This window comes from Gasterosteus aculeatus, chromosome 3 (assembly GCF_964276395.1).
Source record: "Gasterosteus aculeatus chromosome 3, fGasAcu3.hap1.1, whole genome shotgun sequence".
In the NCBI taxonomy this organism is placed as follows: Eukaryota; Metazoa; Chordata; class Actinopteri; order Perciformes; family Gasterosteidae; genus Gasterosteus; species Gasterosteus aculeatus.
The window spans coordinates 14,130,373-14,156,533 of record NC_135690.1 but is presented as its reverse complement, the minus strand read 5'-3'; the positions used below and the strand labels follow the sequence as shown (position 1 = coordinate 14,156,533).

The 26,161-nt window shown below is 45.2% G+C and overlaps 3 protein-coding genes across 6 annotated transcripts; 1 reads left to right on the top strand and 2 right to left on the bottom strand.

Annotated features, from left to right (window-relative positions):
• Positions 1–912: 912 nt before the first annotated feature.
• LOC120816604 (vimentin) lies at positions 913–6,503 on the bottom strand. The gene is made up of 9 exons (XM_040172337.2): positions 5,440–6,503; positions 5,052–5,112; positions 3,093–3,188; positions 2,670–2,834; positions 2,269–2,394; positions 1,891–2,111; positions 1,739–1,782; positions 1,560–1,645; positions 913–1,444 (listed from the first exon to the last, which is right to left on the bottom strand). The coding sequence occupies exons 1-9, from the start codon at positions 5,970–5,972 to the stop codon at positions 1,403–1,405; spliced, it is 1,374 nt and encodes a 457-aa protein (XP_040028271.2). The 5' UTR covers positions 5,973–6,503; the 3' UTR covers positions 913–1,402.
• Positions 6,504–9,654: 3,151 nt separating this feature from the next.
• LOC120816601 (uncharacterized) lies at positions 9,655–18,881 on the bottom strand. Its single transcript, XM_040172332.2, has 4 exons — positions 18,439–18,881; positions 16,912–17,598; positions 15,890–16,049; positions 9,655–15,711 (listed from the first exon to the last, which is right to left on the bottom strand). The coding sequence occupies exons 2-4, from the start codon at positions 17,581–17,583 to the stop codon at positions 10,136–10,138; spliced, it is 6,408 nt and encodes a 2,135-aa protein (XP_040028266.2). The 5' UTR covers positions 17,584–17,598; positions 18,439–18,881; the 3' UTR covers positions 9,655–10,135.
• Positions 18,882–20,338: 1,457 nt separating this feature from the next.
• On the top strand, positions 20,339–25,626 carry tcea1 (transcription elongation factor A (SII), 1). 4 transcript variants are annotated; one of them, XM_040172338.2, is made up of 10 exons: positions 20,339–20,832; positions 21,774–21,836; positions 21,916–22,021; positions 22,537–22,636; positions 22,744–22,892; positions 23,032–23,088; positions 23,928–24,082; positions 24,193–24,339; positions 24,562–24,633; positions 25,220–25,626. In XM_040172338.2, exons 1-10 carry the CDS (start codon positions 20,758–20,760, stop codon positions 25,226–25,228), a joined length of 933 nt encoding a protein of 310 aa, XP_040028272.1. In that variant the 5' UTR covers positions 20,339–20,757; the 3' UTR covers positions 25,229–25,626. The 4 variants fall into 4 exon arrangements, with proteins under 4 accessions (XP_040028272.1, XP_040028274.1, XP_040028276.1 ...); XM_040172340.2 differs by having other exon boundaries at positions 20,540–20,832; positions 22,747–22,892; XM_040172342.2 differs by lacking the exon at positions 20,339–20,832 and adding an exon at positions 20,931–21,220 and having other exon boundaries at positions 22,747–22,892.
• The last annotated feature ends 535 nt before the right edge of the window (positions 25,627–26,161 follow it).

Sequence of the window (26,161 nt, the reverse complement as noted above, 5' to 3'; positions counted from 1 at the left end):
ACCTGTTGACCCGTCAATGAACGTAGCTCAGTTCACATGAATCCCCGACAGGTGGCAGTCTCACACAACACCTGTTGACTCCACTACCTTTCGTCCTCAAACCGGGGAAGTCGTTCTCATTCTGACCAAAGCGCCTCTTTTCTCCCAAACTGCCAGAGTTATTAGGCCGTTTATTAAACTTGACAGTTACTTGACATATTGTGAATAAACAATCGTACCTCAAGTTCAGTTTAGAAACACGGTTTTCCAACGTTTCATTTTCATCATTTGATGGAGTTTGCACATTTTTTTCATGGAATTGTGGTTGTTATAACAATAAAATGGCTGATCTTTTAGGTTGAGTGTCAAAGAACTTCCTTAAAACTAGAAATAGCGGTCGACAAAACGATTCCCCCTCAACGTCCATTTAGCAGCTGTGATTAATCCATAATGATAATAATACATTTACTTAACATTGTTATTCTACTCTTGTCTATTCTGTAGTCAAGGCTGCTGTACCTGTGATGCTTATGGCTCCACCAAATCTAAACTATAGTTACATTTTAAACTCCAAAAGGGAGACAGTCCAGTCCTACCGTCAAATACTTTGTAGGTTAGTGGGGGGAATTAGGAGGTTGAGCATCATCCATAGGACTGCTTAATCTCCTGAATAAGAAAGTATGTTTATTTTATGTATTGTTATCAACGTTTCTTCTGTTCTCTCGAGTCCTATATCGGCTTTAAATAGAATTCTTTGACGTCCTATTATGCATGATGATTTAGTACCCAAATCAGTTTTGACAGCCGATGCTTGTAACGCTCTTACCTCATCGAGAAGAATATTAAGATTCTCAGACTGCATACTGTTACAATGTTACTGATGTTACTGTTACTGTTACTGTTACTGTTGTAAAATAATGACCATTACCACTATTGATTCACACAAGGCATTCTGTTACTACTTTATTACCATAAACGTATCACCAGCAATAACAGCAAATTCCCGCACCTAGTATGGCACCTAATGCACAGAAGTGTTTACAGTCTTTCTGGTTTATTGCTGCTCACAGGCAATTGTGACATCTTTAGCATTCGGATTTCTCACAGTGTGCATGCTGTATGGATCCAAAAACACTACTATGGTTACAAATAAAGATTTTTGTAGACCTCGATAAGGACTTCTATGTGGTGATGATTTCATTACTGTGTCTAAATGAATGTAACAAACGATAATACTTTTAGCAGAGGAGGAAGGAAAAAAAAAACAGTCTGTGTCAACTAACAGGCTGACTGGTTCATCACATGTAAAAGGCACTTTTTTTTAAGCGGTCTGCTTTTTGTGTTGTCGGCTTGCTTGTAGCCCTGGGGAAATATGTTCCTTCGTTTTGCTTTTGTTGACTGTTTCGCAAAGACAAAGATGGTGTTACTCCATGTCATCGTGGTTCTGGGTTGACTCGTTGATCACCTGAACAAGGAAGCAGAGGACAGAGAGCAGGTGAGCATGGCTGTGTGTGTTTGAGCTAGAATGACCAAAAGGAAAAACTCTTCTCTGATTAAAGATCACTTGAAATTGATCCCACCTGACCGTCCCTGGTCTCAATGGTCCTGATTACAACCTTCTTAGTTTTTGGAGCTTCAACGTGGTTTTTGAGATCAACCATTGTTTCTAAGACAACAAAAAAAGAGTGTGTTGTTTTATTATCTGGCAATTTAATAACCAAGCCGTCCTGCTGTGACCAGGCGCAGACTGCAGTCCTACCTCTCACGTTCAGAGATGAGAAGTTTGGCAACGGGGTGGTGATTCTGAAAAAGAAGAAGGTATAGATCACAATTCAACACGGTTGTCCTTGTTGCATGTCATGGATGTTCATATCTGTCAGCTAGACTTTGTGAACGTCTCGATCCAGCCACCTGTTCTCCTCTCCTTCCAGCAGCTTCCTGTAGGTGGCGATCTCAATGTCCAGGGCCATCTTGACGTTGAGGAGGTCCTGGTACTCCCGAAGGTGACGAGCCATCTCGTCCTTCATGTTGTGAATGTCTTCCTCCAGGCGGCCGATGTTGTCCTGGTAACCGCCCGTCTCCAGGGAAAAGTTCTCCTCCATCTCCCTCATCTGACGCTCCATGGACTCATTCTGGGACGGCAGCCAAGTTGGAACAAAATTACACTTAGGTGATAAAAATAACTTGTTTCAAGTGCAAATTAAACAGAGTATTTTTTGTTTGTTGTTGTAGGAGTTGTTGTTTTTGCATCGTCATCTTTTATACTACAGTGTAAAGCTGCATACGCACAGTTCCTTTAAGGGCATCCACCTCACAAGTGAGGGACTGAACTTGGCGTCTGTAGTCATTGGCCTCTTGCTTGGCAAATCTCAACGCCTCATTATGCCTGGCTGCAGCTTCGGTGAGGTCAGCAAACTGGCAGTCAAAATGGCAAACGGACAGAAAAGAGGAAGAACTGAGTAATCCACCGTTCAATAAATGATGAGGCGGAGTGAAAGTGACTCTGGCAGATGAATGAGGAAAGATGTGGTTACAAAAGACTGGTGGACACTGGCAACATTATTCAACACTATGCAATGTTCAAATGTCATAAAGAACAAAGGGTTTTCAGCCTTTTTTTAGGCAAATTTTTCTTTAGGATTTATTGACCCTTTCTTTCTCTCTTTACCTCTATTTTTTCAAGTCCTAACCTTGGATTTGTACCATTCATCAGACTCTTGGATGTTCTTGGAGGCCAGGTTCTCATACTGCAGACGGACGTCTCTCAGGGCAGCTGTCAGGTCAGGTTTAGCCATCTCCAAGTCCACGTGCACGTGCTGCTGCTGCTGGATCTGGACCTGCAGCTCCAGCATTTCCTGCAGTACAATCAATAGAACTTGGATGTAGGAGTGCATGGACCATTCATTTATATGTCTTTTATATACTTGTCTCATCACGTGACTTTCCTGGCTCTATTTAAATTGCTCTGATTTGGGACTCTGTCCAGTGGTCAGATTAACAAATACCTCAAATGGTTTGGTCCGGTATTCATTAGGGTGCCTTTGGCTCACAGTACATGTTGAGTGTTTCCACAGTACACCGGTTCGGCTTTAGACACAGAACGGGAGGCTTACCTCATCGTGCAGCTTCTTGAGGAAGTTGATTTCGTCCTGCAGGGACTCAACCTTCCGTTCCAGGTCCAGTCTGGCGAGGGCAGCATTGTCCACGTCCTGTGTAGTGACACTGACTTTAAGAGGGTGACTTGTGAAGGTGACGGGAATAATGCATCGTTTGCTGACAGGGAAGAAAAGGACTCTCTCACGCACCCGCTGCACAGGCGCACTCACACAAGAGCCAAGTACACAAAATGGTCCCATTGTTTAGCGAGGCAAGGTCGCAAACACACATGCGTCCAATAGATATCAAGTGCCGGCACATGACAAGTGTCCCTGCAGACGTTTTCTCGTGATCTCCATGAGCTGTATATACTGCAGCACCTTTTAGCTCAGTCATTGAGTACGTCACAGGCATTTTAGCAGTGATCACTAAAGATCAGTTTTGAGGTACTTAAACTTGGGTAGTTTTATTGTATATTGTGATGGTTACTATCGTACTTTTACTCCTCATCCCCTTTGACATTCAGTGAGTGCTCACTTTTAAAATTAAGATGATTTAATAAACTATGATGCAGTCATGTTTTTTAAATAATGCAGTAGTGTACAAAGTACTTGAAATTGTCTACACATTGACCCATTACTAGGTCAAACGGTGCGCACTTAGTGGAATGAAGGTTTAAAGAAGAAATCATCAAAAGGAGTCACGGTTGGGCACCCAGAGCAACAAAGCATTCATTCAAGAGGCCTTTAATCCCCTTCGCTGTTACCTAACTGTGTTTGCAAAACGAAAAGTCCCTAAACGTAATCATTGCACTAGTCGCTCTGTTCCTGAGAGGTTTAAAATACAGCAATTACAGCATTAAACCATTTAATAACTGAGTGAAGCAGGTGCTCTCGTGTCAGAAAAGAAAAACACAAAATGTCAAATATTGTGTACTATTTAAAAAAAAAACCCTGCTATCTTCTATCCGCTTCTACCTCTCGTACGTGGCACCGCGTGCTTTGTCGGGCCGCCGGCAGCCTGGTTGAGCTGCCGCTCTAATGCCACAAACAAAGTGTGCTATTCAGCCGCAAACAGGCCCGGGGCTGGAAGGGTGACTGCCTGCCCGACCGAGCGAGAGAGCCGGCTGCAGGCCCGGCATTGTTGTCCCTGTGCCACCATGGCAGGGGCCGACCACAGGGGACTTCCTTCCTGCCATTCTCATAGACAAGGTCACGACGGGGTGATGTACTGATAACGTGTACCGCCTGCGCGAAGAAGCACAGTTAGGTGGACGTTTGTTTGTGTCTTCGGCTAATAGCGCGTGACGATTTTGGTTTTGTTTGGTTGAAAACTTTTTTTTTTGCGTTAATCATCATTTCATTAATCCACATTGTGGCCCAGTGACGGGGAACAATCAGCGACAAACCGGTAGCGCGTGATGTTTCTGTGCTGGCCCGCGGTCAGACGGCCCGGGTCACGTGGCGGCTTGTCTTCTCGCTCCGATAACCGCGGTGGGCCCACACGGTTGTTTCGCGTCCGGCTCATTCTGTTCTGTGTGACCAGTCAGACTTAAAAATGATCTCCTCTCACTGCAGGCCTGATTTAACCCGACAGCCACAACTTGGCCTTTTGTCCCAGGGTCAGTTCTGCTCGGCAGCTATTCGGGATCATGACCACAATCTGCTGTTGTGCCACCAGAGAGGTGCATTCCTGTCTGTGGAGCTCACGGGCAGTGATTCGATGGGGAAATTTACACCGCTTACCGGTTAGAAGTGAGACTCAGCGATAATTGAGCTTTATCTCACCTCTTTAAAACAAATTGTCATCATTTTAAAGAAGGCAGGAGTATCAGTGCTAAAGATACATCAGCATCTTCTGCTGTTGCTGTCACTCACTCTGCAAAATTCCTTTAAACACATTTAAACATTACACGAGAGATTACTTGATGTCATGCCGTAAAAACGCTTTATTTCATCACATGAATCATACTGTACCTGTCTGAAATTCTGCATGGTGCCCTCGGCCTCCTCTCGCTGGCACATCTCATCCTGCAGCCTACACAGACAGACAAAAGAAGCTATACTCATAGAAGCTGTACTTCTTTTTTATACATTTTCATTTTTACATGCTCTAATAAATAAACCAACACGCTCTTTTCACTTTTCTGCCTCCCACAGCTGTGTGCCTCCCTTTTTTCTTGCATGAAAACATTTCTCACTGAAGTGTTTCAATAAACTAGAATTAAAGCGCAGTGCCTGGCGCATATCAACACAAGGGTATATAGAAGTATATGCAACAAGTTCATGAATAACAATAATATAAGCGTAATCCATAACACCTGCATTGAGCGTCTTTTGACACCTTGAGACCCCCCCTCCTTACTTCTCTCTCAGCCGGTCGATATCTTCTGCCAGGTTATCCCGGTAGACCTCCACCCGGGCCTTCTCGTTGGTGAGCTGGTCCACCTGACGCCGGAGCTCCCGCATCTCGTCCTCGTACAGGTCTCCGACCCGGGACGTGCCTTTGCCCCGCAGCAGCTCCAGCTCCGCCAGCAGGATCTTGTTCTGCTGCTCCAGGAAGCGCACCTTGTCGATGTAGTTGGCGAAGCGGTCGTTGAGCGACTGCATCTGCGCCTTCTCGTTGGTGCGGTTCGTCATGAACTCGCTGTTGACGGCCTCGGACAGGGAGAAGTCCAGGTTCTCGGAGGACAGCCGGCGCACGGCCGCGCTGCTGCGGAGCCTCTGGGTCTTCGACGCGTAGACGGTCGGGGCGGAGGAGAGCCCGTAGGAGACCCTGGAGGAGCGCACCGGGGCGGAGGAGGACTGGCGGCCGGGGAAGGTCGTCCTGGACGCGACTCTCTCCCCGCCGAACATCCTCCCGTAGGAGGACTGCGAGCATGCTTTGAAGGACGTCATGCCTGGGGTGTCTTCTTCTCGGCTCGGTGATGCTCTGGTCCCGACTGCGTTCCGCGGAGTGCGCCCTGGAAAGGCGTTTCCGAAATGCTTCTTGATTTATAGTCTCCTCTTCATGCAAACGCCTCTACGGTGACTCGAGGGACATTTGGACCAGCCAATCAGCGCACGGGACAAGAGAGGTCTGTATTTGGGGTACCCAACGGATCCCAGGTTGAAAAGCCCAAACTGTCAGTGTGGGTTTAGGAACAATAATAAAAGAAGTCACATCGAAGGTGTGACTGTGCACGAGGGTGAAATCACATTTGGGTAATTGTGTTAGTTCCAACAACAGCACGTGAGTCGCATAAGATGCAGATTGTACTATTCAGAGATATTTTTGGATGATTTAAGTTCAATGTAGTATGTATCACAGATTACATTTAAGATGATACATAGATATTTAAATGTCCTATTCTGAGAAGCGGGGTTTCCCATCCTCACAACACAGTGGTGATTGATTTCTCCAGTTAAGCAATAGCTTTGTCTTCTCCCTCTCAGCGTAGACACAATCCACTCTTATGTCCTCCCACTGCATGGGATTGTCCAATCAGTTTGAAAGAAGCACCATTTCTTACGACTAAACCGTGCATGGTTGTGTGTGTGCGTGCGCCTTATTATGCTTTAGGTGAAATGATCGAGTGGGGAAGTGAGGTGCGAGTCGGCAGCTTTCACAATTGGTGATCAGGCTTAGAGGACACGTGCAAAGGTCAAAACGTGCAACTCTTTTGCTATGTTAACACGTCCTTGATGGTGCCCACTCACAGGGGCAAACACACTGAGGTCTGACTCAAAGCCATCCAACAACAGCCCCAGCGTCAGACACTTCGAAAGAGACTCTTTCCTTCCCAGGTCTGTCTTCCCATGTATTTTCCTGTCTCCTGTCTCCACTTACAGAGCTGTGAGTGCTGCGGTGCTGCTGACTAGCTGAGATTCAGGGATTGCGGAGGGAGCTGCAGAGCCGCAGAGCTGCAGCCAGTGATACTTCCACACTCCTCATGTGCTCATGGATGCACAGTGCATCTTTACAGAACATGAAATACCTGATGTTTGTAGACTAGATAGAAGCCTGATTGCACACATATTTCTTTCACATGGGATTTTCACCTTTTTGTCTTGCAGGTACAGGAGACTGCAGTGGTTGGAAGTTGGCAAGCTGCCCCTCGAAGTACGACTGCGCAGGGAAAACCCCGGCAATTTAGTGAGCTGCTCTTTTTGAACCATCATATGCTGTGAGAAGAAAACTACAGTCTCGCTTTGTCCGAGGAATAAGTTGAGGATTTGACTCTTGTCCTTGTTGTCTTTGTAAGCATGTTCTAAACAGTAGACTTTATTATCTCTATTTTCACAGTCAATAACAGATAATATTTCACTTGTTTACTTTTTTAAGTATTACTATTCATAAAAGTAGCAATACCACGTCATATATTACTCTCAAATACATTTCATTCTCAAAAGGTGGGGGGGGGGCAGAAATTCCTGCTCCCAGGCCCATTATGAGGCCGCCCTGCCAGTGTTGGCCACAGAGACGGACAGCGGAGGCCGGGATTGTCACAGACAGAGCAGGGATTGTGTTTTGCTGATCTGTCACTTAACTGCAGCGTCAGAATGCAGACAGTAGGCCGGTATTTGTTGTTGGTAGCCCCGTGTTTGTCAGTGCCGTGGTTTAGGCCAAATAGATGTTATTCTTGGCCATGTTTGCAATTTATCGTTTTGCCCTTTTTATTTTTGTTGCTGAGGTTTCCAAAGCAACCGTACTTGCAGGGGAGATTATTAAAAAGAACGTACGCCAGAGTCAGTCAGCATATAGTGGAACGGTGAAAACAGATGAGTTAAATCTTGTTTCTGTCTTAAAAACCTCAGGCACCAGGCAGTAAAAAGGCGTCCTTTGTTTCATCTCCCATGACGGTGAATCACCGACCAGCGCACACAGTAGCCACAGCAATCGCTCCTGACATTATTATCCCGTGTTTACAGATAGATCCAGGGTATGTCTGTCTGTGAGTTGCAGAAAGTGACGTTTGCAGTGTGCAGGTTGCAACAGAGAATTATTGTATTATCTGCGTTTTACTTTATTCAGTAGCTACATTTTTCTTTTGTTGTGGTCTGATAAATTGTCTGGCTTCTTTGTGGATCACGACGTGGCAGATTTACTGCAGCACAAAGTTGTCGTTGGACCTCAGTGAAGTAAATCTATGTGTGAAAGGGGGGGGGGGGGGGGCTCCACAATTAGTTCCTGTCCACTTTCTTCTACGTGCGTCTACCAGACTTCAATGAGACTGTCTTTTCTTTGTGGGAGCCGACCTGGGAACTACTGGATTATCTGAAAACCATCTACACAAGCAAAAGGCTGCCATGGGCATTAATGCATCAGTATTAGCCTACTTTAGTTTTGCTGACATGTACCTTTACTAAAAAAGGACAGCTCATCACTTACTTGTAACAGAGAACTTGAGTCTGTATGTTTAATTATGTAAAGGATCTTTATACTTAATTTGCCTGTTTAGACTAAGAAATTATCTTTCCTTCCTCCGCTATACTGTTTTTCTTAAACACGAGCAACTTAAGCACAGACTTGTTTGTCATTGTCAACAAAATGAGCAGAGAAAGGACCAGCCTTCATTTTGGGGCCTGGGGCTTTTTACACTGGATACCTTTCCACCATAGTTACAACAGAGGAATTAAACTGCTGGGGCTGTTTCCCAAATCTCCATAGCGACCGACAAAACCTTTGGAAAGTTTCCATGAATGACCACTTTGCAAAGACCTCGCTCTCTTTGTCTCCTTCTTTCTTTGTGTCCCTCTGCATGTGCGGTGTTTGGGTCAGGGACCACGAGGGGAAACTGCACAACAACTTCCCAGCATTCGCCTCTGTCATTAGTCATCGACTGTAAAATAAAATGCATGATCTGTCAAATATACAGCCCCAAATGATCGAATGGGTCATCCCTCGCCCCAAAAAACACACGCGCTCCCTTCAAGGATAAGGTGTACATATTCCAAGCGTCACTTGCATGTGCCCATCAGGGGGCATCACCTAGACGTCCAGACCGACTGACAGCTGCAGATGACGCCCTCTCCTCCGGACGAGTGCACACGAGGGAGGCCAACGCTGCGATTGTGAGGGGAGAAAAAAGATATACTATATATACCTTCCCCGTTACAGAAGTCGGAATAGCGATGACACCTTGATGCAATCATTTAAATAGATTTAGGAGGGATCAAGGCTGGAGTTGGAGCCTTGGGCTCAGTCAGGATTCACATGCTCCTCTTGGATCATTTCCTTTTGAAAGTCAAAAAAGTCCAAACCTGATTTCTTTTTGTGGATAAAAAAAAAAACTTTGACCAAGGACACTATCATCACACTCTTATTTGATATGGTGAACTAGCAAACAGTTGATGATGTGTTTAGCAGATATTGGGCAACAATAGTAATGGATATGGGTCTAGCTTTATTAGCTATTAGCTATGTTAACTGGGGGTGTTGATGTTAAAAGGTGCAAACACATAACGTAGCTGCATAAATCTGACCCTGCATTTTTAGTTAGCGCTCCATATAAATTAAAACAACTGATGATGTTTGTAAAATAAGGCATGTGATTTGGGGAGAACCAGATTTTTATCTGTTTGACGACCATAAACAGAATTGAAAAATAAATGTTTATTGAATCAAACAACATTTTGGTCAGAGATTTCCTTAACTGAATTTAGGAATTTGGATTTCACAGAATAATCCGTACTCAATTGAGATACAGTCGTCCCCAGAGACTCTCCGCAGATGAAATAGTAATCACAGAAAACACGTTTTGCATGCAACTGGCTGAAAAGTTATATTCCATTTATTTTACTTCAACTCTCTGATGGGCCTCCTTCATCCTTTAGCTACCATGAAAAAGACACCAAGTTAATGTGTGTATTTGTACATTTCTGACTATAATTCAGAAGCACAGCTCTCTTCAATCAAAACCTCTCGTCCGTGGAGGCTGCAAGAAATGTTTTCTTCATGATTATGTGACAAAACACAACACATTTATAGCTGCATTACAACGAAATAACCATAGCCGAGACTAAAATCCCACGCAGGTACCAGCACGTGTGCATCACTCAGGGGGATAAACGTCCTGCTTTTATAGTATGGGACAGTATTGGCTACATCTCACGTGGAGTGTGTCGCGGGAGTCTTGTGCTTGCAGGACACGCTGTCCTCCACCAGGTGTCCATCTTGTCACAGCTGAGGACTCCCCCTCAGGATGCACTTTTCTATCTGGTATTTTAAACTCCACTGATGCAAAGGAAGACATGCTACCATTTTTGTATGCGCCGGTTTTGGACGTATCAATAGTAGGCGACACCCTGAAGCCTTTCCCTCGGAGACTGCTTGCGTCCCTTTTACCGCTTTTGATGCTGGCATCATCAGAAAAGGGGTCCGAATCGCTTCCATGTGGCATGTTATAGTAGGTGCACTTTGGAGTTGGAGGTTTTGCCATCTCCTCGAGGTCTGAAGAGGATATGGCTGCAAGAGGGTTGTTCTGGGTGACGCGGTGAGACGGGGACTCCTGGCTGGTGTTGTCCTGACCCGTATCTCCAGATGTGCTGTCTAATTGGCCGTACATTCCCGCGGACACTGGAGGAGATTTTCTAATGAGGTGATTCTCCTTGAGCAGCCATCGACCTCGGTCGATCAACACCCCGTCAGCCGAGTCTTTTTCTGGGGTGACGGAAACGCGCCGCGTGGCCTCGGTGGCCGGTTCGGTGTCGGCCTTCCGGGAGCTGCCAGCACTGAAATAAGACAGATCCTCCTTGGAGGCTTCGGTGGCCGAGCCGCGAGAACAAAATCTCCCTCCACTTTTGTGTCTGGAATCTTGTGGGACTGCGTTGCTTGATTCCGACGGTTCGGAGGCGGCTTGCTCCGCATTTGTCCTCCCGACGGGGATGACGGGCTTTTGTCTGCAGACCGGAGCCTCCTCTCCGCTGTCCGTGACCACGTCCACAGACTCCTGAGTTTTATACCCACCGCTCTCCGACGTTTCTGGCCTGTAATCGGACAAACCCGAGCTGCTGGGGCTCGGCAGGCGCTTTAAACCGTAGGAAACATCCTTTCTGCTTTTAGGAATAGCAGGTTGCTTATTCTGCGTAACCCGCTTACTGTCCGTCTCTAACCTGACGTTCCCCCGAGCGTCATACGTGAATATGAGTGAAGAGGACTGCAGGGCAGAGTTAACAAAGTCAAGCAGTTCCTGTGATATTTCCACAGGATGTTGTGGAGCGCCGCTTCCTCCCCCGTCAGGCTCCCCTCCCTCGTCTGTTTGAAATTCGTTTACAGAGTCCGTCCCGTTGCCCTTGTCGTCCTCACACTGACACTCGGGGGAGTGTTGGGTTGGTGAGTCGGGGTCGGCGACCTTCGCATCTGCGTTGGCTTCATCGCAGCTGCTGTGCCGGAGCAGATGCGAAGCCTCCTCCAGCAGGTTCTTGCGGTCCGTACCGCCGGCCATGCTGTCGGCATCGTCAGAGGCCTTTTCTCCCTCCAACTCGTCCTTTGATTCTTGCTCTTCCGTCCGGTTTGACCCCTCGTTGAAGTCCTTACTTTCCCTTTCTTCATCATCTTCACTCTCCTTCTCATCTGACATCTGCTCTGCTTCCATATCTGCTTCTGCTTCCTTCTCCCCTACCGATTCATCCTCAAGACTGTTTACTGTTTCCTGCAGCTCTTTCCCACTCTCCTCACCCTCATCCCACTTTTCTTCCTCTTCCATATTCTTGTCAATTTCATCTTCTTCATCCTCCTCATCTGTAACCACCTGTTCTTTTATATTTTTGACAACATCAACATCCTCACCGTCCTCCACTAACTCTTGTTCCCTCTCCTCTTGCTCCTCATCAATTTCCTCACTTGCCACCTCAGTTTTGTCCTCTTCCTCGTCTTTCTCCTCAATAACGTCACCATCTACAGGTTTCTCGGTCAGGGCTTCTGTTTCCTCCTCCTCCTCCTCCTCCTCCTCTTCCTCGTCCTCAATCTCGTTAATTATATTTCCTACATCTTCTTCCTCGCCCTTTTCCTCAATAATGTCACATTCTACAGGTTTCTCGGTCAGGGCTTCTGTTTCCTCCTCCTCCTCCACCTCCTCCTCCTCTTCCTCCTCCTCTTCCTCCTCCTCAATCTCGTTAATTAAATTTCCTACATCTTCTTCCTCGCCCTTTTCCTCAATAACTTCAGTCATTTCCTCTTCCTGATTATTGTCCTTCTCAACACCCTCAAAATCTTCCTCTGCCTCCTTCTCAACATCTTCAGCAAAATCATCTGCTTCCTCCTCCTCCTCCTCCTCCTCCTCTGATTCTTCAATATTTCCCACACCCTCTCCATCTGTCTCCCCCATGGACTCATCTGCTTCCTCTTCCGCGTCCACTTCTTTAATAATATTTTCTACTTCCTCTCCTTCACCTGTCTCTCCCCTAGACTCACCTGCATCGTCCTCTTCCTCCTCCTTCACTTCTTCAATGATATTTTCTTCCTCCCTTCCTTCATCGGATACCTCACCTGCCTCTTCTTCAGTCTCATCCCCTAGTCTCTTCACATCCACCCCCTCATCCTCCTCTTCCTCTGTGTAATCATTTCCCTCTCTCTCATCTGTCTCTTCAACACTGTCGTCCTCTCTCGCTCCTTGAACTTCTTCATTTATTGAAACCTTCTCTGCTTCTTCTAGTTTCTCCCCATCTTCCTCCTCTGCTCCTTCCTCTTCCTTCCTTCCTTTAACTAGTTCCTCGTCTTCCTTGTCATTTTCTCTGTCCGTTAAGGTCTCATCTCTGTCTGATATTTCTGGTTCTTTATCGTGTTCCTGTTCTGACTCAGAATACATCGGCTGCCGTATCTCTAATTGATATATCTCTCCGTTGTCATTACCCCGTTTGGTTGAATCGATGTCCTCGGCTACGAAGGCAGTTTCAGGCTGCGGTGAGTGTTTTCTTTCATTGTTGCATTCAACAAATTGCTCCAAGTCGTCCTCTGAGTCCGACGGGTTTCTTTCGTTTTCTACAAAAGTGCTCTCCTCCACGGGGTAGAAACTCTTAGCTTGTTGGATCGCTGAAGAAATCTCTGCCCGGAGGTCTTGCGGCATATTCAGCTCATCCATCAGCTCCTCGATATTCTCAGATGCATCGCCCCCTTCGGAGACAACGTCCAGGGCGAATTCTGTTTCCGAAAATTTTGGCGACAGCGGCTCACTTTCGAGCCTTTCTCTCAGAATCTGGAAATCGCTCCAGCGCTCTTTGAACCCAGAAGACGCTCTGCTCCGCAGATCCGTCAAACTTGCCCTCAGCTCTTCCTCGTCCTCGATGGCAGAAATTCTCTGCAGGGACTCCAGCGTCAGCAGGGCCTCGTCCTCAATGCCGTCTCCCAGCGCCGGCGTGGTTAGGTTATCACGCAGGGTCATCACTGATAAGAACGACGCGAAGGCTTTGCACGACGAGCCGAACACCGACGCCACTTGCGTTGAGATATTAGGAAGGCTGTTGGACTTCTCAAGGCTGGATGTTGTTTCGTCTTCACACGCACTTCTGATGCAGTGGATAGATGCATATAGGTCATGCAGGACATGTCCACTGTTTGCTTTTGGATGCAAAGGTTTGGGTGTAGACGAAGCCGACCCGCCGCCGGCCGGACCAATGGCCTCCGCAGAACTGTGTGGCCTCAGTCCGTCCTCCTGTGGCGCCGGGTCGACTCTGACACTCGGCATCGACACGCACAGACCTCTCCCGTGCTGCTCGCCGTGCGGCAAAGCTGAAGCTCCACAGCAGTCGGCTAGTGAAGCTGATTTCTTGACGGCATCACCGGGGGATAGATGCGCCTCATCCGGACGAGTCGGGGATTCAATCTTTTCTTCCGATTCGGAATCGTCGCCGATCTTAAAGACAACCTTCGTCGGAGGCTGTGATTTGTCGGCGACGGCCTCCGCGCTGTACGGCACTGGGCTGACTTTGTCCAGCCAGTTCTCGACATATTGGTGGACTTCAGAGGGGGAAGGATTGAGAGAAGGCATCGAGCCCTCTGGGAACGGTAAAGAGGTTTTGGGTGACGGTATTCTGCTCTCAGTCATGGACTTGGGCCGGCTAATTGTCTTTTTGCCCGGCGAAAGGGATTTCTTGGGTTGTAAAATGTCTGACAAGTTCTTCTTCATTTGAGGCCTCCCAGTCGGAGTGTTTACGTTGTGGCCATTATCTTTAGCAGCTGGTTTACCCATGTTTAGTCTCTTAGGTGGGCTCCTCCCCACATTCAATAAGGCAGGTTCTTTCCTCGGCACGTTTTCATCCTTTTTTCCTTTCTTAATGTGAGGCCTTTCCTCTCCTCTACTCTTTTGACCGCTTTTAGCACTTTCCGATGAACTTAAAGTCTTTTTTTCCATACTGGCATTGCTGCTGAGCTTGTCTGTGGATGAATCTTTGCTGTTTTTTGGGGGGCTAACTCTGCTTTGTTTTTGCTTTTTATCTGAGCTGCTCGTTGAACTTAAACCCTCCTTATTCCGAGCTGCTTTAATCGTCCTTTTCTTAGTCTCACTTTTAGGAGTTTTGTCTTTTTCTACCGTCTCCTGTATTTGGGAGTTTGTTGCCCTAATCTCATCTGACGGAGTCACGGGCTCTGAAGACAACGATAACATCTCCTCTTTCTGCCTTTCCTGTGAGTGAGTGGTGGGCGGCTGCCAGCTCAAGTCTATATCGCAATCGTTGCCGGACGAACGTTGCCCTGACTCGGTGGACGGTTTGCTTCCCGGCACTGAGGTGGAGCGGTTCACGGTCCCGCTCTCCGCGCTGTATTCCTCGTTCGCAGAATAGTTGTCGTAGCAACCTTGACTCTCGTAAATATGCATCACAGTTTCTGTCACCTCCATCCCGTTTTTCTGAATCTGAAGAACCTCACCCACTGCTGACGACCTGGCGGACGAGCGGGGCCCCGCCGACGCCATTATCCTCGTTTTGGGGACGGGCTTGTTGCCGCTGCTGCGGCTTTTCTTGACGACGCAGTATCCCTCAGTCTGCTCGCCGTCAGCCGTCCTCTCCGTGTAGGAATAACGCCCCAGGGTGCTCTCCTGAACCCCTGACTCTGTCATCGTCTTCACGCTCTCGACGGACGCCTTCTTCGTAACGCGGCGAGGGCCCGGCGTGGGTGCGCGTTTTGAACCAGTTTTTGCGTAGCCCTGATTTGCCGGCTGGGCGTGAAAGTCCACACCCTTTCCAGGTCCCGCGGGACGGTTCTCCCCCCTCGTCTCGTCCTCACTGCCGCCGGAAGAGTGTTTGGCAGCGGCGTTGTTCGACTCAGGTGAGCTGTTGCCCGACTCGGAGACGGAGGCACAAACTGTCCCCTTGCCGAGGCCGGAGCGGCTGAGCGTGGTGGTCCAGTGCAGCATCTCCTCCTCTTTGACGGTCAGGCGGACTTTCATCTCCACCGTCATGCTGCCGTCTTGGTTCACGCAGAAAGACTTTTCGATGTCATCGTCTCGGGGCACGGCGCAAACGCGGTGCTCGTGGTCTCCCTTCCCGGCGTCCGAGGCCGCGTGGCCGCGGTTGGCTTCCGTCTCAAGCGATGTGCCGTGGTGATGCAGGCGTCTGTCGGTGGTTCCGTTTCTAGACTTCTTTATCTGGTCGACAATGTATCTCTCTGACGATAAGGAAAAATTCCTGGAGCCTCTTCCACTCGATAGAGATTTGTTGTTCTCTTGGATTGGAAGTGTTTGTGAAAGAGGGGGAAGAAAAAACAAAGATAAAACAATAAGATTGTACGTAGAGACATTGTGTAAGGCCTTATTGAGTGCTCATGTTAATTGCTCGTGCCCAATTTGATTCCCTTTTTACATGAAGACTGTCAAAAAACAGCAGTACTGACTACAACTCACGGGTTGCGGGCTGCAACGTGGGTGGTTCCACGGCCTCTGTGTACATCACTTGTGCCATCTGGCTCGCCGCGTGGAAACTGTAGGTTCCGAGTCTGAATGGCTCACTGCCCGCTGCCACGACGACTCCGGAGCACAGGATGAGTGCTGCGAGGCCGTCGATCTGAAAGAAGAGCGCAACACATGTTCACTTCAAATCGGTTCGCAGAGGCCACATGCGTCCACAATGTGAGAATGATTTCAGTATGTACACTCCTGGAGCATTTGGCAACTCGTTCGATGACTCCTAAATGATGTCTAAATTGCATAATAAAGAATATAATGCATTATAATCGGTTCATAGCAATAGTTATAAGCGCTCACATATATATTGATTATGCTTTATTTTTCTGCTTTATTTGCCGTGGTCATGCTTTACAATGTTTTATAGTTGTGCATTGTGACGATTAGTGTGTGAATGTGCATTTCTTCACCGTGTTAACACGAGGAAGAAAAGCTGCTGCAAAACAAACAGGAGGTCTGTTTCTGTCCTTAGAGGACACACCGAAAGAGGGATTATGGAGTGATACTCTGATAGCACCTCTTAGAACTTCTTGGAGTACTTCAAATTCTTAATTACTCAAATACAAACTACAGTGATATTCAAACAAATTATCACTTATTTCTTTATTTTATTTGGTAGCTTTTGTGCACATGAACACTGTCAAGGTGTAATTTATTGGTTTCATTTCTACCTAGTCCTCATTGTCCCACTAAGCAGTTGAGGCATGTTTGGATGGAGGTGACTTCTCCTCTCTGAACCAAAACCTCTTTGAATGATCCGACCAAATCTGAAGGATTCATTGACATTGACACATTGACATTGACACTCAAATCATGTCAAGACAACCAATACAAAACAATAGCCTACAAAATGACCAGTTACAGTGACCCATTAAAGACTAAATGAAGCTCCAGCAACTTGACAAAGGACGCTCCTCCAGATATTTTAAGGAGTTGCTTTGGATTGGCCTTTTAGTACTTACTCTTCTGCCGTCCATAGAGAACAGTTTCAGCACTGAGAACTGCAGGATCTGGGACAGGTAATCCAGCAAAGCATCAAATGTTGGGGCTATTCTCCTGTGGAGCACGATTGTGCGTTTCACAGTGGGATCCCGATTCCTGATGACCACGAGCCTCTTCGGGGTCCGCACCGCGCCCCTCTCCGTGATCTTTGCTTGCCTGCTGGGGATGACCTCGCTCTTCCCGCCAATCGGACCAAGCTTGGGTGCTTGTTGCCTTCGCCGCCGTGCGCTGAGGGGTCTGGTGCCGTTCCACGGCACCTGCCGCCGGTTCACCTCATCCAGGTTCAGTGGCTTCACCCGTTTGCCATCGGAACAGACGTACGACCCGCCGTCGTGCAAGTCGTCTAAAGCCCTGATCAGGTTGACCCCGCGAGGTGTGGTGATGGTCCTCACTCCAAACGGCAGAGGCACTTTCTTGGCCAGAGCATCCAGAAGAGCGTCAAACGTCTTGAAGGTGCGAGCATTGATGACCATGCGATGTCCACTGAATTTGTAGTCTCCGCTCTTGTAGAAGCACACTCTTCTGGGAGCGGAGGGATCAGAGATCGGCTGTAAGGGTCGGGAAGGTACCGTCTGTCCGCTGCCCGAGGACGATTCATGGCCGGGTGGCTCCTGGACCGCTGTGTCGCCCATGCTTTGTGTTGGTGCCTACAAAGAAAGATACGGTTTTGTGTATCATGCAGATTTGAGGGCCTCAAGCCCCTTTGCATAGTAAACAACAACAACAACCGTGATCGACTTAAAGTTAGTCCAGGTTGTACGTTACTCTGGTTTCTCTCTATTTAATCAAGTCAACATGAGTATTACGGTGCATTTTCTGATTTTCCTCATGCAACACTTTGAAACACTTTTACTTATTAAGATTGAAAAGAAGCGTAATCCCAGAATCCAAATCAGCTTTGTTTTTACGTGGTGAAGAGTAGAAATATTGTGCAGCTCTTTTCAAAGGTTAGGGTTACTGCTTGTTGCAGACTGTAGACACAAGTTTATTGTCCTTTAAGGGAGCCCTAGAGGGCCCTAGAATAGCTGCTCAAACACAATACTAATCATTCAATCTTTCCTTGGAGTCCTGTCAACAAATTGTGTTGATTTGGAAAACAGAGTTGATGAGAATGCCAAGATACAGTCGAAAAGTGATGGTTTCAAAGAATAAAAAAACTGGCGTAAAGTGTATTGTGTACCAGTAGAATAAATACAGCACGGTAGCATTATTTGTAGATCAAACTTTTAGTACAGATCAGTTAATTATTTTTAAACGTTCCATAACTTGTATTATACTAAGAAGAGTCAGTATGTGGAAAAAATATTTTTTTATAACGGGTCTACGTTATTATTAGTAAGATTCTTACTGTGAACAACACAACAAGCCTAGATGTAGACACCGATTTAGAAAGATGTCATACACGGAAACAACTTAACCAGTTACACCCTGTAGATACTTAGGAAATGAGCAAACATGTCAACAGATATTAAATCAACAACACTTACCGTATATCTCACATTTCACCGTATTTGTAACGGCAAAAATACCGGAAAGAGTTCCTCGGTTATTCCTCAGAGCGCCGGTCAAAGCCTCTCAGTTCTGCTCGAGGGCTATTTTGGGACATGTAGCATCACGACCAATTTGCTTAATCTTTGCTCACACTTAATCAGCATATCAAAATAACAATGAAGTAAACGCGGGCAAACAGAAGCCTGAACTTTTATCACAATGACATTCAATCACAAATTGATGGCAATTTCATTTTTTCCTGAAAGAATACAGCTTCAATTGTATTTGCTCAACTGAGAGCTTTATAACATAGCAAATATATGCCCTCCGTCTGGATACAAATGCGAAGCAGGGAAAGTTACAAAAGAGAAACACACTCTCAAAGGGACCTTTTACAAGCAGATCTTTGCAGCTCCTAACAGATCCCACAGGTGGCTGTGGCTCCTTCTCATTTGCTAGCAGCCGTGATAATCAGATTTGAGAAGTCTTGTCCTAATAGGGATTAAGGTGCACTTGCTGACAGCGGGAGGCAGGAGACTGGGTCTTAAGAGAGCACTTTTACATCACAGCGGGTCGTGGAAATCCGCCGTCACATTTCAGAACACATGCGGCCAATTGGTTTTGCCACATGTTGAATGACGTCCCGGGGAATGCGAGAAAGAAAACGTGAGCGTAGTGGCTTAAACACCGCCGCCTTGTGACAGAGCTCACTCGAGGCCAAAAGCGTAACCCAAAACGTCTGTAGCAGTTGTAGACTTTTATTCAGGGGCTAATGTTTTAATTGCATTATGGGGTGAGAGCTGTGTCACTATATGTTGCAGTTACCGGACACTGTTTCAAGATTCAACGACCACTGACGAACTAGAAGTGGCAGATGGCTCCCGCTCACATGTGCACTGTGCCGTGAGATGGACACTGTCTGGTTGGGATTGACCGACGGACGGTGTAGGTGTAGAATATAGAAGTTCCAACACATCGTGTATTAGTGTGTGTGTAAAGCGCACACAATCATAAAAATAAAGCTGCATTAAACTGATACAGCATGTTTGGCACTGGCTGTGTTTTTAAAACTATACGCTGTATATTATTCTCAGTATAATTAGAAGCACATCCCAATTTGTACTCAGTTCAAGTTGTTTGCGTTGATTGCCTAACCTTTAATCACTAGGTCACACGCTGATCTGTTTGGATTAGTGAGATCCAAAATAGCGAGTCTCTCTGAGCCACATAACTGCAGTATAAGATCTGACAGTAAGTGATCATCGAGGACCTGTTCCTGCAATTCAAAGGTCAAGGGTCTGATCTGCATTACGGCCGAGTCTTCATCTAAAGGCCTGAAAAATCGATCCTATTATGGAATAGGATATTTCCTATCCGGAAAAAGGCCCTCAGCAGGACTGAAGCTCTTATACTGACTGTTTATTACAATGAATGATAAAATGTAAACTCCTGCTCAGGGGGACATGTTTTATATTTGCAACTAAATTGTCTTTAGATCATCTTTAAAACTTGGTAGAACAACCCACTTCAACGTAAAAAAGACAAATATTAAACAGCTACAATTACGTATGAATTATTTTTTACTGCTTCCATATCCTGTTCATTGTTGTTGAATCTTAGTTGTGATGTCAGATATATTTGTTGAGCCCTTACTTATGACAAAACTACAACTGCTATGGGTTATTATTTTCATTATATATTAACCTTAAATGTATTTTCTCAATTAAGTGGTTTGCGTATATACACCATGTACACCATCACGTAATCCCCCCAAAAGTTATTATTTTTATTTTTGTATTTTCGACTTATTGATTAGTAAATATATTGTTTCAGCTCAGGACAGAACATTTAAAACGTTTCATCACTGCTTAGATAAAAAACAGTTCATTCTTGAACACAAGCAAAAGCTACAAGTGGAACGTTGGCGCCACCTTTAGACAGATGACGAAACTGCCGAAATGCAGGTCATGTTTTGGCATCTGGAAGACACAGAACTACAGGAAAATACAAACACACATATATATGGGTAGTCGTAAATAATGTGTCCCATTTGGCTTTATCTGGTAAATGAGCGATGGTGAATAATCCTTCTTACTGCTCGGATAGCTACCAGAAGGATCGTGGCCTCCGAAACGATTAACTCCTCCTGAGGTCATCATGCATCGGCTACTCAGGTCTGCTGCGCGGCGGAGGGTCAGTGTGCGGTCCCGGTCCCTCAAGTAGACGCCGCCGCTCTCGCCGCCTTCGCCTGTTCTTTATCGCCAATTTGATTCCTATTTGCTCTTGGTCTATTGGGTTTAATCAGATAAGGCAACATGGGCAAAAAGGAGGAAGACGAAATCATCAGAATAGCGAAGAAGATGGATAAAATGGCGCAGAAGAAAAACGGGGTGAGATGCCTGAGAAGAATGGATGCTCACCTCCTGCCTGCTGATGTTTATGTGCAGCTAGCATCGGCGCTAATGGGCTGTTATGGGGGATAGCTGCTGACTGACAAGCTAATTAATCCGGTAGCCTGTCAAGTTGTGCACCACGGTGTCATTTCATAACAGGGCTGTTTATTCAACGGTTCACTACACGCTACCGCTGAGCAACACTTAGTTACTGTCACGTTACCTGCAGTTGTAGCTAACTGGCTAGCCGCAGGAGCTAACTAAAGTGTGTTTATGTGTTGCTAGCAGCTAGCCACCTAGCCGCTCACTAGTCCCTGCTGGTATTGTAAGTTGCAGCGCAGCAACATGCTGGATTTGATCAGTTTAAGGAGTGAAGTAGAAAAAGGTTAGTTTGGTCTCGGAATCTGAAAAGCATTTGTACAATTATCCTCACGATTTCTGTTGTGTTTTGGGACTTTGGAAACGCTTGTTGTGAACTTTTAGCCGCCAAACTGATGCAATGTTATTTTATGTGTGACCTGGCGTTAAAGGAGCTGCAGCTGAGAACTAGTTTCGCTTTCAATTACGGATCCGATCGAGTTCGAACATCACTTTCAACGACTCTCTATGTGTAACCAAAGGTCCAGGAGAAATATCCAAGACGATTCCCCTAAATATATTCAGGTTGATTTGATTCAATAATCGGGAATTCTATTCAAGTGCACGCTGACGTGTTGAAATAATGCTTGAAAATTCCATTCAATCACTTATGAAAACAGTTTTCTGTCAATTGGCTACTCATTCCTTCAGATGAATTACTTTAGCTAGTTAACATTTTTGTGCAACTAGAACCTGAAATATTCCTGTTCATTGAGATGACTCGTAGAAAAACCCCAGCAAAGCTTCTCCACAGCTCAAGACTCCTAAGAAACCAAATCTGACCACGCTCTCCTCTGCAGGCCGGTGCTTTGGACCTATTGAAGGAGCTGCGAAGTATCCCCATGACTCTCGAGCTGCTCCAGGTACCTTTTGCTCATTTTCTTCTTGAGGCGCTCCGTCAGTGCCCGATCCCTGAAGCGCTGACGCCGTGTCTTTCCTCAGTCCACCAGAATTGGGATGTCCGTTAACGCCATCCGTAAGCAGAGCACAGATGATGAGGTAACCTCCTTAGCCAAGGCCTTGATCAAATCCTGGAAGAAGCTTTTGGGTAACTATTTGCTTTTCTTTCCTACCAAAACATATGTGAATCGTGTTGTTATCTGTCATGTTTCTGGAGAGATCCATTTTCATTTTCTGAGCTGTTATTCATCATCGCATCGGAGCCAAAGTCCAAGCCAATTTGGATCCTTTGCTTATTATAACACAACCCGCTCTGGGTGTACCAGCTGTCAAACATGTCCTGTTGGAGTACCTTGATTACATCATTCTGATCTATTCCCACCCCCCCAGTGTTTTCTCATAAATGAACAGCAGCTAATACTGCCAGTGATGACATTTACTCCGGTGTTATGGAGTATGTGTTACCATTTAAGATTCCTGGGAAGTTTGAGTTATTAGGTGATGCAGAAGTTTGCTGCCCTTATGACATGTTTATGCACAACATTACTAACATCGTTTTCTTAGTGCAGAGCTTTCAGCTGGCAAGCGCATTCTTTATTTAAAAGTTGTTCTTCGCTGTTGTCGTCCTCTTATGTTGTTATTATCTGACGTCTGCCACTTTAGATGAACCCGGTAGTGGAGAGAAACCTTCGGATGAAAAGAGGAAAGAGCCGACAACGCCTGTTTCTCCCTCGCAGGGAAGCCCAGAAGCAAAAGAAGAAAGGTAACAAGACAATATGTCTTCTTTTTTTGTATGTCTAGAATCATTACTGAGCGTTACAATGTTAATTAGTTATTTGACCCGCACATGTGTTTTTCTTTCTCCCCCAGCAGCTCCAGCAGTAACTCCAGCAGCAAGAGTGAGCCTGCTGAAGTTTCAACCAACAGTTTGATCAACACCTTCCCTCGCGCCCCCAGAACCTCCGACTCGATCAGGATCAAGTGCCGAGAGTTGTTGGCCGCCGCTCTACAAGCAGGAGGTAACGCGGTTGTTATAAAAATCTATGAACACTTTTTTAAAAATAAGATATCTCTTATTGTAGCTACTGACTAATCGGCTCTATTTAAAGTAATTGTCATTTAATGTCCCTGCTTTGGCTTTCTATTTTTTTTCTACAGATGATCATATTGCTATTGGCGCTGATTGTGATGAACTTGGAGCACAGATTGAAGAAGATATCCTTTATATTGAAAATGTTCGAGCTTTTAAATCATTTTATAGATATTTTGGATGCCGGTGATAAAGATAATTAGAGCTGTGCCTCATCATGAATTAATCTTAATTTAGGTTCAGGGGTCGGTCAAGCTCCCTCCGAATTATGAAACTGCTGTATCGTTAAAAAGTGCCCATCTACGGATGAGGACCAGTTGCATTAATAAAATAAGCATAATGTGTCGATGACACGTCAATCCGTCACAAGTCATCACTTTGCTCATTGTAAAGTTCCCATAAAAAGGGGCTTAATTACCACAATGTTTTCCGTAAAGCTGTTGTGATAACTTCTGTTTACGCTTTGTTAACAGCTTTCGATCAAGGATTTCCATAAGTTGATTTTTTCCACTTACTTAAATGTATGTTTTGGATTTAGTCAGTTTTCCTGCAGTGTATTGTGTGAGCGATTTTCAGATGAGTTACAGTAAAAAGATTCAATTAAAAAAAGAGCCAACCCTTAAAAATGCTATTGATATGATTCATATTTAAATGTTTCTGCCCATTATGATGAAATGGGTTTTTGAATACAAGTAGTTAAAATGGCCTTGAAGTGTACAAATGGCAGAAAGCATATGTTTATTCAGTGTGACAATAAAGAGAGTCCCTGGAAAACTGTCCCCCTGTTAAAGGGCCCCTTGTCTTTAATATGTTAATATATATATATATTAAGTCGGTAAATCACTTAAAACGTTTTATCACAAACACACGATAAAAGGCCGGAGTTATTAATGTAGCTATATACTCTTTTCAAACGAAGGATGAAATGCATATTGTCAATATGTGTTCCTTGACCTGCCAGCACTTATCTTTCAAGAGTTTAAGAACACAGACCCTAAATACAAGAGCCGTGTGCGGAGCCGAATCTCGAATTTGAAGGATATGAAGAACCCAAATCTACGGAGGACGGTTCTGTGTGGCAGCGTAACGCCCGAGAGGATGGCTAAGATGACCGCAGAGGTTCGTGGGCTGACGGTGGCTTTATCCTAAATATTCTAATGCTGTTTCTTCTGTTGTTGTACTGTGTGTTACATCTGCGTGTGTATATATACATATATTTCTTTCTGTAGGAAATGGCCAGTGATGAGCTGAAAGAAATGAGAAAGAATTTGACCAAAGAGGCTGTCCGGGACCACCAGATGGCCACCACGGGAGGCACGCAGACAGATCTATTCACCTGCGGCAAGTGCAAGGGGAAGTGCTGCACCTACACACAGGTACGGACGACCACGCCGTGCTTCGTTTGAACTGTTTCAGTAAGACGGGGACGTTGTGGCGGTAACGTTGGTTTGATGTCACCACGGCGTGATTGGGCATCGGTGCGTTGCCACGGCTACATTCTCATCGTCAAGTACCTTCAAGTTTGAGTCCTTGCCTGTTCAGTTTGATGTTGTCATGAATGGACTGTGCATGTTTTTTTTTTCTTTTGTCCTTTCCAGGTTCAAACCCGCAGTGCTGATGAGCCGATGACCACGTTTGTGTTCTGTAACGATTGCGGGAATAGATGGAAGGTATGTTGTTTAACGGGGCCTTTGTTGACCCCATTCACGTCTTATGTGTCCGCACACATTACACCAGCATTAATTGAAAGTTCCACTTGTTTAGCCTTTAAACAGTTGATGCCTGAATGTTGAAAGGATCAGTCTTTTAGAGAAAATGTCGATTTACCTATTTTACAAGAAGAAAGCAGAAATAAGTCTGAAATCTTTTTACCTTTTTCTATTTTTATCTGGTTATTTATGGGGTTTGGTCTGTTAAGTCAGTTGCATTTTTAAAATATTTGATAGACTTAATGATTTACTAGTTTAATTCAAAGAATAAGTTATGAATTAAGCCTTGATATACATGAAACTCACAGACATTCTACACACATCTGATATTTATTTGTTTTGGGGCTAAATCCTTATTAGTTTAATGTTTACAGAAGTTGACCTAATGCATCTATTAACACTTTTTCCATGAATGTGCACCATAAATTTGACCACTATGCAATTTCATGTTTTAATTTAAAAAAAAGAATTATATGAAATCCTTTCATATAAATGGGAATGTTTGTTCCAGTATATGGGGATTCATTTTGTGTTTTCTGTGTCCTAGTTCTGCTGAATGTGCGCTGCCCTCCGACAAGTAGCACAACCCCTGGACCAGGTTGTCTCTCTGCAACAGATTGGAGCTTTGTATTTTGTGGTCCACCACACGCCATACAAAGATGCAACAGGTTACCGTTTGAATAAATATCCTGTTGCTTGATCTGAGCTCATTGTCAGTCCCCCGATGCCTCCCCCCAAACCCCACTCCCACAAATCTTTTACGATTGTTATTAGTTGTTTTTGTCCACTGTCCGATATATGCGGTCAATCTCGTGTCATTCTCTTTTATCTGCATTTTTTATATGTAGTTTTAACACTTTGGATGATGTTGTTTTTTTTTTCCTCTCACAACATTGCTTTATTTAATTGCCCAATAAAATGTACTCCATTTGATTAAAAATAAGTGATTTTTCATTAGGTTTCCGTCTCCTTTGGTTATGTGAGTGTTGAACATTATACTAATGCCATTGAGGATCTGAGAGGTGTGTGTGTGTGTTTTATTGGTGGAATATTCATCACATCAAAGTGAATGCAGATGTGTGCATATTAATCTGTCTAGGGACGGGCTAACGTCATTGGCGGAACCGGGGAAGACACACAATTGTTCCCCTTTCCTGTAGGTTTATTTTTTCTAATTGCCAGGTGCAACCACTCCATGTTGACAATCAGCTGTGCTGCCTAACGCACAAACCCAACCCGTGCACATCACTCGTTAGTAAGAACTAACTCATTTAATACAATATCAAGCTGGGTGCAACATTTATTGTTATCACGCAATGATGGAGTAATTTTACTAATGTTACCTGCAAACGTTATTTTAAAAAAAAGAAATATCTGGTGATATATTTCAGCCCTAAAATTGATTTTAGTCTTTGGACAGTATTTAGATCTGTTGTTTTAGTACCTGATGGTTGTGTTGTGTGGTTTTGGGATGAAATCATGCCAGAGT

Coding starts and splice junctions, on each gene's coding strand:
- tcea1 (XM_040172338.2), top strand. CDS start 20,758: ATGGGCAAAAAGGAGGAAGACGAAATCATCAGAATAGCGAAGAAGATG. Junction 20,833..21,773: donor TGGCGCAGAAGAAAAACGGG/GTGAGATGCCTG, acceptor TCTCCTCTGCAG/GCCGGTGCTTTGGACCTATT. Junction 21,837..21,915: donor TGACTCTCGAGCTGCTCCAG/GTACCTTTTGCT, acceptor GTCTTTCCTCAG/TCCACCAGAATTGGGATGTC.
- LOC120816604 (XM_040172337.2), bottom strand. CDS start 5,972: ATGACGTCCTTCAAAGCATGCTCGCAGTCCTCCTACGGGAGGATGTTC. Junction 2,395..2,669: donor ATGAATGGTACAAATCCAAG/GTTAGGACTTGA, acceptor TTTGACTGCCAG/TTTGCTGACCTCACCGAAGC. Junction 1,646..1,738: donor CTCATCTCTGAACGTGAGAG/GTAGGACTGCAG, acceptor TTGTTGTCTTAG/AAACAATGGTTGATCTCAAA.
- LOC120816601 (XM_040172332.2), bottom strand. CDS start 17,583: ATGGGCGACACAGCGGTCCAGGAGCCACCCGGCCATGAATCGTCCTCG. Junction 16,050..16,911: donor TCTCTATGGACGGCAGAAGA/GTAAGTACTAAA, acceptor CTCTTCTTTCAG/ATCGACGGCCTCGCAGCACT. Junction 15,712..15,889: donor CACGTTGCAGCCCGCAACCC/GTGAGTTGTAGT, acceptor TTCCAATCCAAG/AGAACAACAAATCTCTATCG.